At 41.0% G+C, this 15,069-nt stretch overlaps 1 protein-coding gene across 8 annotated transcripts in view; it reads left to right on the forward strand.

Moving 5' to 3' along the window:
- Positions 1-15,069, forward strand: part of cacna1ba (calcium channel, voltage-dependent, N type, alpha 1B subunit, a) — a 161,479-nt gene that overhangs the window by 37,927 nt on the left and 108,483 nt on the right. For all 8 annotated transcript variants that reach the window (XM_056376769.1, XM_056376765.1, XM_056376770.1 and 5 more), the window contains exons 4-5: positions 12,255-12,346; positions 13,601-13,753. In XM_056376769.1, the coding sequence (XP_056232744.1) occupies positions 12,255-12,346; positions 13,601-13,753 (245 nt within the window). The remainder of the gene's footprint in view (positions 1-12,254; positions 12,347-13,600; positions 13,754-15,069) is intronic.

Raw genomic sequence — 15,069 nt, forward strand, 5'->3', positions numbered from 1 at the left:
TATACAAGGTGAACAGGAACGGAGCCGGAACAGTCCCCTGTGGAGCCCCAGTGCTGCTCATGACTGTCCCTGAGACACAGTTACTGAGCCTGACGTACTGTGGTCGTCTTGTCAGGTCATCCACAATCCAGGATGTGAAGTAGGGATCAACCCCCATCCCTTCCAGCTTGTCTTTAAGGATGGGCGGTTGGATGGTGTTAAATGCACTTGAAAAATCAAAGAACATAATCCTCATGTAACTACCTGGCTCATCCAAATAAGAATGGGCCCGGTGGAGCATGTGAAGGACGGCATCATCCAATCTAATATGTTCTTTGTGGGTTAACTGTAGGGGGTCTAGTGCATGTTCAACCTGTGGCCTCAGAATGTTGAGAAGCAGCCGCTTCAGGGTCTTCATGATGTGTGTGTAGTCATTTATCTCAGCCGGTCGTCCTACTTTAGGGACCGGAACAAGACATGATATTTTCCACAGGACCAGGACCCTCCCTGTTTGAAGGCTTAAGTTGAAGATCTTCTGGTGAGGCTCAGCCAGCTGGGCTGCTCAGTCCATTAACAGCCTTGGACACACACCATCTGGGCCTGTTGCCTTTCCAGGACGTAGCCTCTTGAGCTCTGCCCTCACCTCCTCCGCTGTAAAGGACAGGAGACTTGACCCCAGTGTGGAGAGAGTTGCAGCTGCAGTATCAGGTTGTGAAGGAGATGCCGTAGGAGAAGCTGCAGCTGAAGCAGTGGGAGAGAGAACAGGTGAGGCTGTGTCACACCTGTTGTAGAACAGGTCGAACTCATTGGCCTTGTTCAGGCCTCCTTTTTCTGGTTGAGGAGGGTCTTGATGTTACTGGTGATCCAGGGCTTGTTGTTTTTGGAAAGCAGTGTACAGTCCTTGCTGGTGTTACAGTGTCCATACAGAAGTTAATGTAGTCCGTGGTGCATTCAACCATTTTATCAAGGTCAGGGTCCTTGCTGTTATTATTTTCCTGTGACTCCAACAGGCCATTCCAATCTGTGCACTCAAAACAGTCCTTTAGAGACTCACTGGTCTCCGGGGTCCAGTTCCTGAATGAGCAGGTGGTTGCAGCCTGCCTCAGTAGACAGGGCTTGTAGCAAGGTTGAAGAAAAACCTATTAGGATCTGATCTGCCAAGTGGTGGTAGAGCTAAGGCAGTGTAGGCCTCCTTGATGTTTGCATACAACAGATCCAGTGTCTTATTTTCCCTTGTGGGACAGCATTCTTCCCACTTGCTCTGGCGTCTCTGTCCACTCGTACTGCAGTGAAGCCGGTTAAATCCACAGTGGTCGGGAGTGTTGTCGTTTAACCAGGTCTCCGTGAAACACATGGTTCTTCACAAGTGCCTCCAGTTCATCACACTTGTTAGCAGGGAGTTGGCATTTCCTATGAACCTATCATTGGTAGAAAAGGCTTATATCTCCATCTGCTAGCCTTTATCTTAGCCCCGGCTCTGCATCCACAGTACGGCTTCTTCAGCTCAGCCGGTATGGGATGTTTAATTCCCAGTCTGGTAAACTTTAAAGACAGGAGTTCTTCCTTCGTGTACATTATTTTCTCCATCGTCAGATGGAACGACGTAGAATAAAAAAAAAATCATTTGACAAAAAATATGCTAATATATACAAATATATTGCAAGAAAACTATGAGCTACGCAGACTTGCTGCCACTTGTTGTCAGCTCATCATTTGAAACATTGTACATGTGCATGAATACACTCAGAGTATTAATGTTTTCATTGCTACAGGCAGAACTTCCCCCAGTATGTTAACAAAGAACCTGCTGGGGAATTGAGAATTGAGTACACACACACACACACACACACACACACACACACACACACACACACTCGTAGAAAAAACACCCATCTCCAGATGAGATCACAGAGCCTCTGTGAAAGCAGTTTACCTCTCCACACAGGTCAGGTGAGCTAAACAAAGCTCCACAATCATGCAGGCAGACGTTTGTTTTTTTAGTGGTGAAGCAGTTGTGATGTCAAGCACGCTGCAGTTATAAAGCTACAATATTGCATAACAGAGCCAACCAGGATTGGAACTTAATTGCATCATGCTTTCTCAGTGGAGAGGAGGAGAAAGCGAGTCGAATGCAGGAGATGAATACTTTCTTTCTCTGTTGGTTTTCTGTGGCAACTTTCTTGGCTTGACTAAGTGATTCAGTGCATTCAGAAAGTATTCAGACCCCTTCACTGTCTTCACATGTCGGTGCAGCCTCATGCTCAAACTGTTTAAAATACACAATATGAAAAATGAAATTATATATTTGTGAGTTGTTTTTAAAGACTTACTTCTTACAAAGGAACTGATGGGAAGGGAAGTGTTGAGAGAAGGACCAACACGTTCTTGGTTTGGATCATTTCATAGGATTTATTTGACAATAAGAAATATTAAAAAAGCCAGTCTTAAACTTTAAATAACAGTTAAACAGTTTATATTCACTCAGTCATTTATATTTAAAACCTTGTACACTTTCATAAGTATTTCCCTTTCACGCTTATTTTTTTAATTAATTGATTCCAATCTGTTTTTATTGTAGTAACACCACAAAAAATATAATTATAATCATAGAACAAGAAAAATAATTGAATAGAGTTAATTAGATTAATACTTATCCGCTGCCTGAATGTACTTCATATGTACAGATATGAATGTGTTTATGTTAAGAAACACAGTGAGAAGAAGAACAGTCGACACTCTCTCACTGAACTAGAGCTCGTCTCCTGGCTGTTTGTCTCTAATGAGATCAGTGGAGCCTCCTTTGTTTCTATGGCGACACCTACCAGTCGTCTCTTGGAGAGGCTTCCCCTTTCCAAGCATCTCTCCCTCCTCCCTCTCTGTCTTTCTCTCTCATGCTCTGTCTCATCATCTGTTGACTTCATATCCTCCCTGTTCTCCTCTCATAATCTCGTCATCATGTCGCTCCAGATTCCTGACAATTTAATTACAAAAAAGGTATCGTAGTATTAGTTTAGCCTTTTAGGTTTTCTTTGTGTCTTTGGCTCCAGCTAGTTATCTGATGGGTATTTAACTTTTTTCCTTGATGGATTTCACTTCAAAATTAGTTGTAGGACAAAAACCTCATTCTTAAGGGGTTAATGAGAGTTCTACCGTACATACATAGGGCTGTGGTTTTGATTTATTGTTCATCATTGGATTTCAGCCATTGATAGCTCCACTGCTCAATTTATGAAATACAGTGGTGTTTTTCCATGGTAGACTCAGCAGACTCTGGTTTCACTGGTTTTAAATAAGATAATACACATAGCCTACCTTATCTACATGATGGGAGTGATGTTACAACTAGCTAACTTTAGGACAACAACTGGAAATTTCACAGAGGTATGCAACTTTATTAGTAACTAGAAAATTCCAGGGAAATTTTGAGTGCCTAAGGGGCTACTGCCGGGATGAGTACATGATTTATTTCCAGTGTTCAAAAGTCACCCTGATCATATTCTGGTTTTGAGAAATGTCTTGATATAAAAGACTCTGATATAAAACAATGTCACATCCCTCCATCATGTATTATGTGGGAAATATCTCATATTCTGTGTTGTTTTTTTTTTAATAAAACAAGAGGCAGCATGTCTTAAAACTGGCATTTAAATGGTTAAAATCCTGAAAACTAATAAACATTTGGTAGGTTTGAGCAGAACTGAAGTGGTTTAAGAGACATGCAAAAAAAAGTATTGATATATGATGATTTTATAGCATTTTCTTTGTGTGTCCTTTTTTGGACGCGAGGAACCCCAGAGGGTACAAAATGTGTTACCAGTGTATAATAGACCTGTAACAGTAACTGACATTAGATTTTAAAAATATGTCAAAAAAACACTTTCTTGCAGAAATCCATACCTTCAGCTGTAACACAGCCAAAATGATCAGCAAATTAAAAAAGAAAAGTGAAGAAAATGTCCAAAAAAGGACAGAGGGACCCCTGTGGGTTAATAAATCCCATGAACCGCTATTTAAATTACCACTAATATGTTTCTTTCGGTGCTAAATTTAACATTACTGGGGAGGAGAGCAACGCGACTAGAAGTGACAGCGAGAGAGGGCTAGTAGCTTCTCCTCTCCTCTGTCTCAGCGGAGACCGTCACAACTTCATTCACTCTTTTAACAAAACAAAAAAAAAGCAACGAAGGAAGCAGTAAATGGACTTACATATTTAAGACCTAACTAAATGTAATTTAAGACCTAACATGCGGCTAATGTAAAGCTAGCGGAGCTTGGAGAGTTGGTTATCTGGTTGCTAGGCGCACGCACGCACACACGCACACAGGTCAGGAGCTGCCGTTGCCATGGCAATGTGAAAATCTGTCCAGAATTTGGCTTCTACATGGCTTCAAACAACTGCAAATTATGAGAAAACCGTTACTTCTTTTCAAAAGCCGAGAAGACCGTGACAGACACTGAAGCCAGAAGTTTCTTACAGTCTCTATTTTATTCAGATATTCCTTAAAATGAGTGAGTAAGCTCAGTGCGAAGACAGAGTGAGATTCTTTGAAAAAAAAAAAGAAGATTACATTAGGTGTCAATGAGAGTGAGACAGGTATTGCTGCCGGACTCGGCACCACCGTTTAAATTTTGTGCAGACCCTGCCTGTCAAAGTTACATTTTATGAATCCCAACAACTATGTCTACATTTTCAGAAAGAATTATTTGTCTCCTTTTTACGGTTTGGCCGTGAGCTCGAGTTAAAAATAAAAATAAAGGTTATTTTTTACTGCTTCACGCACTCTAGCCAACTGACGCTTTCACTCTAACTTTGAAGAAAAAGTGATTTGCACTCCTCCTTTGAGTGCTCATAGTTTGAAAAGTTTACATGTTATGTAAAAACAGTTCCTGTCTTTTTGAGAGAGCAGAAGTTTTCCTCCGTTTTATAGTTTGAATCACATTTCTACATGCAGGTATGAGAGCGCTAGGTGACTCAGAAAAAAGGTGAAATTTTGTAGAAAAAAGGTGAAATTTTGTAGAAAAAAGGTGAAATTTTGTGGGCTCTGCCCCGAGGCACTCCTCTCAGCTATTCTCAGCTATTCTAGCTGTAGAGGAGTACCTCGGAGCTGAGCACCCGTGGCACTAATGACAAACTTTATCCAGTCCATGTTGGCATTAGCATGAGCCTCAGACAGCACACAGCACATTAAAACATTATACTGATCAAGTATCAGCATGTTTTAGGATTGTCATTGTAAGGACAGACAGTAGCATTTAGCTCAAAGCATAGCCTCACTAAGCTGCTAGCATGACTATAGAGAGTGCACTAGAGTCATAGGGAGGTCATGGTGGTTCATAGTTGAGTTGCATGTTAGTTTTAGGCAACGAAAACATATCTTCAGTAATGACCAAGTTTTAAAGTTGTCTAAACACAACCATTAAAACATTAACAATGCCTGAATAGCCAGGAGTGGATATTGTAGGAAAACAAATTAAAATAGATTAACAGTGAATATGTTACAGATTTGTTAATTATTAACATTGAGCAACTTCCTTGCTGTACATGACAGCTATATTATATGATTCACATGATTTTCATACTCCTTTATCCATCTTTTTTATTTCACTTTTTGTCCCTCCATATCAGGTTGTCTTTGGTTGGAGGGTTGCTCCCTGGAATTACCTTGAAATCAAAAAAATTAATATAAGACCAGGGTGTTAATTATGGGTTGGATTGGGGAATTTACCTTAAGTTACAGTTTAGGTAAGTAATGTTAGCTAGCTGATAGCATGCCCTTTAATTTCCAGTGTTAACCCCCAACCCAATATAAAATGTCATATATGATCTAATGTTAGCAAACACTGGTGCTCAGTCATGAGCAGTGAGACAATGGAGGATTAGCTGTTGTAAATAAATGTTTTGACCTCAATATAGAGTTTATTAATAATTAATAGTCTTTGTGTGTCTGTGGTGGTTTAGTTAGTCTGTTACCTTTTTGATGTCAGCTTCTATAATAGACACCATCTTTGTTTTCACTCAGGAATTCAGGAATTTTACCTGTTGGGTCATTGAACAATATTAAAATCCATGTGTGCTGAAGCCTCAGTAATTGTATTAGCAGTGGCGGTAAGTAATTAAAAGTACATTTACATGTACTGTGCTGTACTTAAGTAAAATTTTGAGGTACTTGTGCTTTACATTAGTATTTTTAGGGTGGTGTTGGGGCAACTGGAGGGGTTATAAATAATAATTGCTCTACTAATGACTATATGTTATTTTCTCATTTCAAAGACAACAAAGGCTAAGTGCAGCTAAGTACAGGTTTTGAAAAATGTCATCCTCAAATAAAGTGCTTCATTTAAAAAAAAAAAAAACGCCATTTCACATGTTAACCATTAAACCATCTTTATAATGAACAGTCTCAACACATCTTAACAGCTGGACAGCTTTAACATCTGCTTTTCTCTTTCTTTTCCTCTTCTATCCCCCTTTCTCCACTTATTTTTCTGACTATCATGTCTTCTCTGTGTGTGTATCTCACTAACTGACTTCAGTCGCAGTGACTGGCTGAGTCGTATCATGTGACCAGTGCTGTAAAGGCTAGAAAAGCTGTGCCGGTTAAAGTAGAAATGCTCTGTCAAAATTGGATAATTCTCAATAATTTATAGGTTATAGGCCTGGGTCTGACCCGGACCATGGTCTCTGTTAGTGACCTCAGCTGTAGGCCAAATCCACTACAGGAACTTAACGACCTGTAACTTGACATGTACAGGTTGTGCCTTTGTTTCCACTTTGTTATTGAGGCCCTGTAACTAAATTTCAGCACTGAAAAGGAGGTGATACTAAATCCAGAGTATGTTCACATTATAGAAGCTGCTATAATGCATGTAAAGCTACTGTAAGTTTGTTTAAGTGTGGACATATAGATAGATAGATAGTGTAGCGTTAACGGCATAATTTAGAATTTACTGTCGTTGAAATGGGGCACCAGTCCTCTGGGAGGACAACAATAAATTACTTCATTGCCAAATTTATCAATCTCATATCGGAAGCCATGACTTCTCGATTCAATGGATCTCCAGTCTCTACGTCAAAAGAATACAACAGGACGGGTGTTGTGTGGCGTAGTGGTCTAAGCAGGCGCCCCATGTGTAGAGGCTACAGTCCTCGCTGCAGTTGGCCCCGGTTCGAATCCCGCATCGGACGGCCTTTCGCTGCATGTCATTCCCCCTCTCTCTGCCTCCCCGTTTCCTGTCTCTCTCCACTGTACTGTCAAAATAAAGGCATAAAAAAAAAAAAAAAAGCCAAAAAAAAAAAAGCTGTGCCGGTTAAAGTAGAAATGCTCTGTCAAAATTGGATAATTCTCAATAATTTATAGGTTATAGGCCTGGGTCTGACCCATACAACAGGACAACAACTGGGTGTAAATAAATGAGTTTATTAACTAAACTACTATCTACAGAGTAAATGCAAGGTGTAATAATCATAAAGATGAAAATAATAATGAAATGATCAGTGTGATGAGTTGGCAATGGTGGGAGAGAATATGTTATGGCTATACAGCTAATGATGCTACATCTACGAATTAGGTTTGATGATTAAATATTGCTATATTTCGACATCAACCCAGTCATGAGCAGAGTGTTAAAACCGGCCTACTGTGAGTTGCGCTGTAGCTGAAGACCCTCGGCTGGAACCCAGGCGGCTGTGGTTGCCGTGGTAACCCCGGAGACGCGGGATCTAGGTGGATTCTCCTGGAGGCCGTGTCCCGTTATCACGATGACGGATTTTGCCGGTGTCTCAGCGGTTCAGCTCTGGTGGAGTTTGCCAGGAGACTTTCTGTCTCGGGAACTCTTGATTCCTGCTCGGCTTCTCTGCAGGCGGTCGTGCAGATGTTATCTGCTGGTGTCTCTTGCTGGTTGATGCAAAATAAACTCTAATGCTCTTTACTTTGGCTGGCTAACTTTAGAGGAGACTGGTGTTGACCAGATGACTCTAAAGTTGTCAAAAATCTTTAAAAAGGAAAACTTGATGATGATTTAAAAGTTACAAAATTACTAGGCACAGTCCATTAGGCACTTCTGTTGTTTTGGTTCAGTTGATCTTGACTTGGCTTATAAAAATAAAAGATCGCGCATGTAGACAAAAATCATGTTACTTGGAGCTTGTGGCAAAGAAAAATAAAAGATGCGAAAAGTGCAAAAATGACTAAGAGCCATGAGTTTGTGGCGAGCAGCTTAGAGCTAAGAGTTTCCATGGCTACAGAGCCGGGCTTTGAGCCGGGACTCTGAGCTTTGAGCAAAGATCTCAGCTTCTAGTTTCTGCATCGTTTTTCTAGCTTCAGCTTTTCATCTTCTACCAGTTTCTCAGGCATCTAGCTTCTTCGCGTTTCTAATGTTTCTAACTACGTGTGAATTGTTCACGACTGTTTTATCCCCTGGGGGCTGGCGCACGTTTCAGGGACGTCACCCGTCTTCTCCTGCGTTTCCACTTGGAGAAGAGAGTGATTTTCCACTGAACTTTCGAATAATTTAATTCTATAGTTTACTTATAAACTCAAACATCCGTCTTCCACCATGACCACAAAACATTAAATGAAGTAACATATAAAACTACTTGCACTAATAATAGCAGAGAGGAGTAATAGGAGTGTGGGTTTCATATTACATCCTTCAAACCTGAAATTAATCATGATACAAGTGGGATATTGATCAAACAACAATATAAACATTTCCTAAAGCTAATAGTTTATAAATGTGGATTACACAGCAGTTCTTTGACTGTAATAATAATAATAATAATAATAATATGGACATGCTGGAAGTCATGTAGTGTGTGTGTGTGTGTGTGTGTGTGTGTGTGTGTGTGTGTTGTTGGGTCTGAGCTCTACCTCATGAGCTGGACACCAAATATGTTGGATTTCGGTTGTCTATCAATTTATTGGCTATCATGAATTAAGAAAAATAATCGGGGCACCGGCCTAAACTAAAATTGGCCAAAATAGCCAATATGGTTTTAGTCTCAATTTATTACCATTAATCTGGAACTCTGATTAACCATTAGCTTACTAACTATAACCAAATTACCAAATCAATAGTAAGTTAAAGTTGAAGGATTGGAATTCTACCAAGTAGAGGTTGGCAATATTCACGCTTCTGCAACATTAAACACACCAGTAGTTACTTAAAGACATTTATTTACAATGGAGCAGAGTAAAACACAATGTCTTATCTAGTATATACAGGTGTGTGTATGTGTGTGTGTAGGGGTTTGTGTGTGTGTCTGTGGGGACACAAACAAATGCAAGATGGCCGATTCAAAGTGGTCACTGTGATCACATGACCTGAGCAAAGAAGACTACACAAGATGGCAGTAAACAAAGAAACTACTCAAAATGGCCACTGAGACCAGCTAGTGTGTGTGAGAGGGAAGGTGTGAATTTCTTTGTTAGCCTAGCTCATGTAATCTAAAAGGTACCAGGTTAGAGGGGGAAGGTTAGCTTCATGCAGGTTCTAGAACGGAGACGTACTGCTATGTGTATGAACATACGAGTACTCAATTAACTGTATGACTGACCACAACCTAAGCAAACATTACAACAACAAGGCATCAATCAACAAGTACATTAACAAAGTTAAGACTTCTGCTGCTTAGCTATGCTGTGCTGTGCTGTGCTGGGAAAGGTTAGGCCCAGTCAGTTAACATTACCCAGTTCTTGGAACAAGCAAAGAGGTCCTTTCCAGTGTTGTTGTAAAGTCCAGTGAGTTGGGAGGCTTCCTGGTGGAGTAAAGTCCTGTCTGGCTGTGTTGCTTTGCTGTTATATCCTTTGTTCTCCTCACAGAGTTAGCTGTTCCACGCTAACTCTGCTATGACTCCTGTTGCTTGGAAAATCAGCTGGCCTTGTGTCGTAGCTGCTGATTCTGAAAAGAATTTGGTTCACTCTGAGTTAATCCGAAGCAGGTCGCTGCTGTTGAGGAGAAGAGTGTTTGCAGGCTGCTGTGAGCAGGCCGGCGAGAGAGCTGGTTTCTCAGGTAGCAGAGCTGACCTGGGCTGGGGCCTTGTTGCCCTTTGAAGAGCTGAGAGGAGAGAGCAGGAGCTGCTCTCCAAACAAGCCAAGAAGAGAAGAGAGAGAGAAGAGGGCCAGAGATCTGGTTTTGTTTGGTGACACCCTTGGGGGTCACATGTCACACGCTGACCCACACTGGCTGGCCAGTAAGGTCCGTGGGGGGAAGGGTCGTCCCCAGGTGTGAACGGTGAGGAACTGTGGAGTGTGAGTTCCTTTGTCCAGTGGAGCAAAGAAACATCTGGTCACTTGAATGATGAGTCCCAACAGTGTTCATGCATGGCACAGAGAGGCCAGGATTCACACCTTAGTGTTAATCAGTCCTTTTGTTGTTACTTGTCCTATATAAGAAACAATCAAATATCATTAGACAGAGTCTTATTGTAGTCTTACAAACTGGAGATTTTGCCTATGTTCTCCAGTTGCCTGGTGTCCATTGGTTGATCCTCTGGAGCTGACCCTTTGACCTTTGGTCTGGTTCTTTGTCGTTCGGGCATGCTAAAAGCATGGACTGTTTGTGAGATAAGGGTCCTTTGTCTCTGTTTCCTATCAATCTGATAGTTTGATGGTGGGAAGAGTCACAAAGTGTCAATTGTGGGTCCGTTACGCTGCATGTCCTTACAATGAACTTCCTTAATGGCTTGTGACTGATGCAAGGCCAGGTACTGTATGTACGCTGCAATAGATAGATAGATACTTAATTTATCCCCTAGGGGAAATTCATGTGTCAATTAGCTCATTGTTGATAATAATAATGATAATAATAACAGTTAATAATAAGTAAACGATAATAATTAGATTAGTCCACTTCCTTTGGCTGAGGTGTTGTATAGCCTGATGGCAGTGGGAACAAAGGATCTCCTGAACCTCTCTGTTCTGCAGCGCAGTGAGATGTTTGCTGCAGCTGTAGCTGCAGCTGCTTCTCTGTCCTGCCAGAATATTGTGGAGAGGATGGTTGGTATTGTCCAAGATGGCCTCCATCTTACATTGCAGATATTAAAGAGTTTGTATATATATATATATATATATATATACACAAACTCTTTTCATATGTATAATATACACACATATATATCTACTGAAAAGAGTTTGTTTAAGTTTGCATTATAGCAGCTTTTATAATGTGAACACGTTCTGGATTTAGTATCACCTCCTTTGCAGTGCTGAAATTTAGATACAGGACCTCCATAACAAAGTGGAAACAAAGGCAGAACCTGTACATGTCAAGTTACAGGTCGTTAAGACAGAGTAATGTCGATGTCATCTCGAAACGAAACGCCAAATAATAAAGTAGGAAGTTTATTTCAGAAGTGTTTTAAAACACAGGTGATGATCTGATTCAGAATATTCAGTGTGTTTGTCAGTGTCTATACAGACATTTTGCACTCTACTATACTACAGGCAACCAAATGACACATACCGTTACTATGATTAAAATCACATACTGTATTTGTCTGGTTTGAGAATTGATGGAAACATTAGGGATAATATAAGAACACAACTCAACAACATGTAGAACATAAGTCTAGTTGTTTTAAGAGATTTTAATGAGGAAAAGTTGCAGATTATAATTTATGACAGAGTCAGTCATACAATTTAATGGTACCTCTAACAATATAAAAATATACAAAAACAGCCATTGCAGTACATTTTCAGAACATGCCTCTGTCCCCTTCTGGGGTTTACGGCTCATTTGATCTTTTAAGTACAAATACTGTCATACTGTGAAATATGTGCGCATGTGAGCAGTGTGTGTGTGCATCCTGTGAGCCTGTTTGTGTATGTTCAGTGTGTATGTAGCATGGCTAGTCATCTGCGGTGCTGGTAGCTCCCTGTGGACCAGAGGGCAGCAGCTTGAGGAAGCGCAGAGGAATCTGATTGGACAGATTCAAGCTCAGGAGCTAAGTGTATTAATGTGTATCCACCCCTTCTCACTTTCTTCATTCAGTTCCTCTCCCCCACCCCCTCCATCTTCTGTTCCCTCCACTCCTCACTAATTCCTTCCTCCTTCTCTTTTCTCCTGTCATTTCTTCCTATTCGGACCCTCTGAGCTCTTTTCTCCTCTCCCACCTTCCTCTTTCTTTTTCCATCATCTTCTTCCTCATCTTCTTTTATGCCTCCTCTTTTCAATCCCTGCTTCCTCTCGCCTCATTTTCATTTCTTTCACCTCTTCCTTGTGTTCCTTTTCTCTTTCATCATTCATACTGCATCTTATCGTTGTTGTGTGTGCAGGATCCTGGCCACAGTGGGGGCTGATTTCGACCTGAGAACACTGAGGGCAGTGAGAGTCCTGCGGCCGCTCAAACTGGTCTCTGGCATTCCAAGTAAGTTACCTTCACATGTTACAACTAGAGTAACTGCTGACACTGATGCAGCTCTGACTCCAGAAACACAGCTGGAGTCAGGATGTGGTTAGCACGTGGTTAGCATAAACACTGGATAATCAACACACTGGATCTCTTTTGTTCAATCCCCACATAACCAGAAAATGTAAAAATAACAATGTTTAGTTTAGGGCTGCCGCAATTAGTCCACTTTGAACTATTTTATGTCCACAAATTGTTTCCCATACATTGATTTATTCGTCGCGGCCTGTCAGTATAAACCACCATATATTTATTTTCTATTTATCATTTATGGTGGCAGTGAGATCAGCCACAGACATGAAGGAGTACTTCATTTGTAAGTGTTGTCTATTCATTAGTAGTTGGAGCTTTTTAATATCTTTTGTCCTTGTAGCTGATAAATACTCTCATAAAGTTGCAAAGTGACCAGCAGTCATCACGGAGGTTTCCAAATACAATACCATCATGTCTGTTCAGAGACCAAAACCAAAACTTGTACAGGTATAGTGTATGTATCTAACAATTATCCTCCTCTTCAGGGATAGAACCCTAATAATAATAAAGTGGCACAAGCACAGGAGGGTTTTACCCCTTCAGGGTCAGAGCTTCTTTAGATTTTCCCATGAACAAGTTGGCAAAGTTAATTTAAACTGTTTCAGACAGTTGACGAGAGGTTAACCAATGACTTCAATGTGAAAATCAATAAATTGGGAAACGTTCTATTCCAGACACTGTAGGATGCGCAGGGACAGGTCCTTAACAACTTTTAATTGATTGAATTTTAATTGATTACTCCTCGCCAAATCAGGAAAATAAAAGTAAAAATCTGTTGCAAAATCTGCAAAAAAAATGTCTTTTTATCTTGCAATCCTACAGCGCCCCCTTGTCAGCATCCTGTCTCGCTTGTGGAGATAACTTAGAACAGCATTTGTTAACATCCAAGGAAGAAAACAAAGAATGAATGGGGGGCACACCAGTATGCATAAATGGAGACTTTTGTTCAGATACTTTGAAAAAGGAAAGGTTTTTAATTTTTCTGCACAAAAATTTTTTTAAAAGTTCAACTCCTCCTCAGAGGGCCTCTACACACCTATGTACTTTCTTGATCACGAGTCATTAATCAGAGGTCTCAGAGTCCCCGTTTGTGAACCCGTCATGTTGGTTTCTCTGATTCATCTGTCTGTCCTCAAATCTCCTGTGTTTTCAAAAGCACGTTCGTCTTGTCTTCCTCAGGTCTTCAGGTGGTTTTAAAGTCCATTATGAAAGCCATGGTACCTCTGCTGCAGATCGGCCTCCTGCTCTTCTTTGCCATCCTCATGTTTGCCATCATTGGCCTTGACTTCTACATGGGCAAGTTCCATCATACCTGCTTCAGGACTGACACAGGTGAGCAACAGGAGCAGTGGGGCTGAAGCAAGCTCTTGGTTTTAATCAAGAGGCTGTCCCACTTGTAGGTGTCGTTCTATGTTGCCTCACGTTTCTTCAATATATGATCAGAAAATCAGAAAATGGCTGACATTTCTCTGTAGAGTTTGCATGTTCTCCACGTGCCTGCGTGGGTTTCCTCCCACAGTCCAGAGACAAACATGTTAGGTTCAATAAATTACTCAATTCATCAGATTAGATTATTTAGAACTATTGTTAAGTCTGTTAATAAAAAGAGTTACATGATGGAGGCAGTTATGTTTTTATTCCTCCACGCCGGTGACAGTCAGAGCCAGAGGCTTATGTTTTTTGGGTTGTCCGTCCGTCTCATTCTCATGGACATAATATCTCAATATCCTTGACAGAACTTCTTCAAATTTGGCACAAGCATTCACTAGGACTCAAGGATGAACTGATTAGATTTAGGTGGTCAAAGGTCATTATTTCTAATGGCTTGCACCACAACTGTTTGTCACTGTGGTGGGCAAAGCGTAGACGCAGCGCAATGCACTGTTTGGTGAGCTCACATGAGTGCAGCGGTCAAAGTTTAATCTAGTTTAACTTTGACCGCTGCACGCTGTGACAAACACCCATCACCCTACTGGTAGAAACGAGGCATCCAGCCAGGCCTGGAAAATAAACAGAAATTAGACCTGAAACCAGTCGCCGTGGAAACAGAGTTCCTTCCCCAGGCTGCTCTCTGTACCTGAGGACACCCACGGCCTCTTCTTTGCTGCTCCCTTTCTTCTTCTTATTAGGAAGGCTAGCGCTAACACTTGTTTCTTAGCGCTGGAAAGATACATCTTTGTTGCTAGCAACGATAGACTGTAAACGCTGCTGGAGCTTCCTGCTTCATGGTGACGTGTCCTGCTAAGTTTGCTCTGTCGTCCCCGAACAGTGTGCTGACCCGAGCGGCGAGCACAGCACATATTTCATCCTGTCTGAAATCCCCAGTAGATCAGTTAATTGTTTAAGAAAAACACACAAGAATACATTTAACATGAAAAATTAAGCAAATATTAGGAGGAGCAACAGAGCAACCGAGATTCCCTCTCTTGACAGACAGGCAGCACATGTTGTATGTAGACAGAGATAACTGTCATAAAAAGACACCATGGAGAAATAGACTGACAACATTAGGTAAATAAAGTGCTAGCATGTGTGACATTAGCAGCTGTGACAGACTACACAGTCCTACCAGCTCTGAATGCTTTATCCTTACATAATAATCCAGTATCAGGGAAAACAAGCAGCATAAGTTGAACTGTAATTGTAAT

This window comes from Seriola aureovittata, chromosome 5 (genome assembly GCF_021018895.1).
Source record: "Seriola aureovittata isolate HTS-2021-v1 ecotype China chromosome 5, ASM2101889v1, whole genome shotgun sequence".
NCBI lineage: Eukaryota > Metazoa > Chordata > Actinopteri > Carangiformes > Carangidae > Seriola > Seriola aureovittata.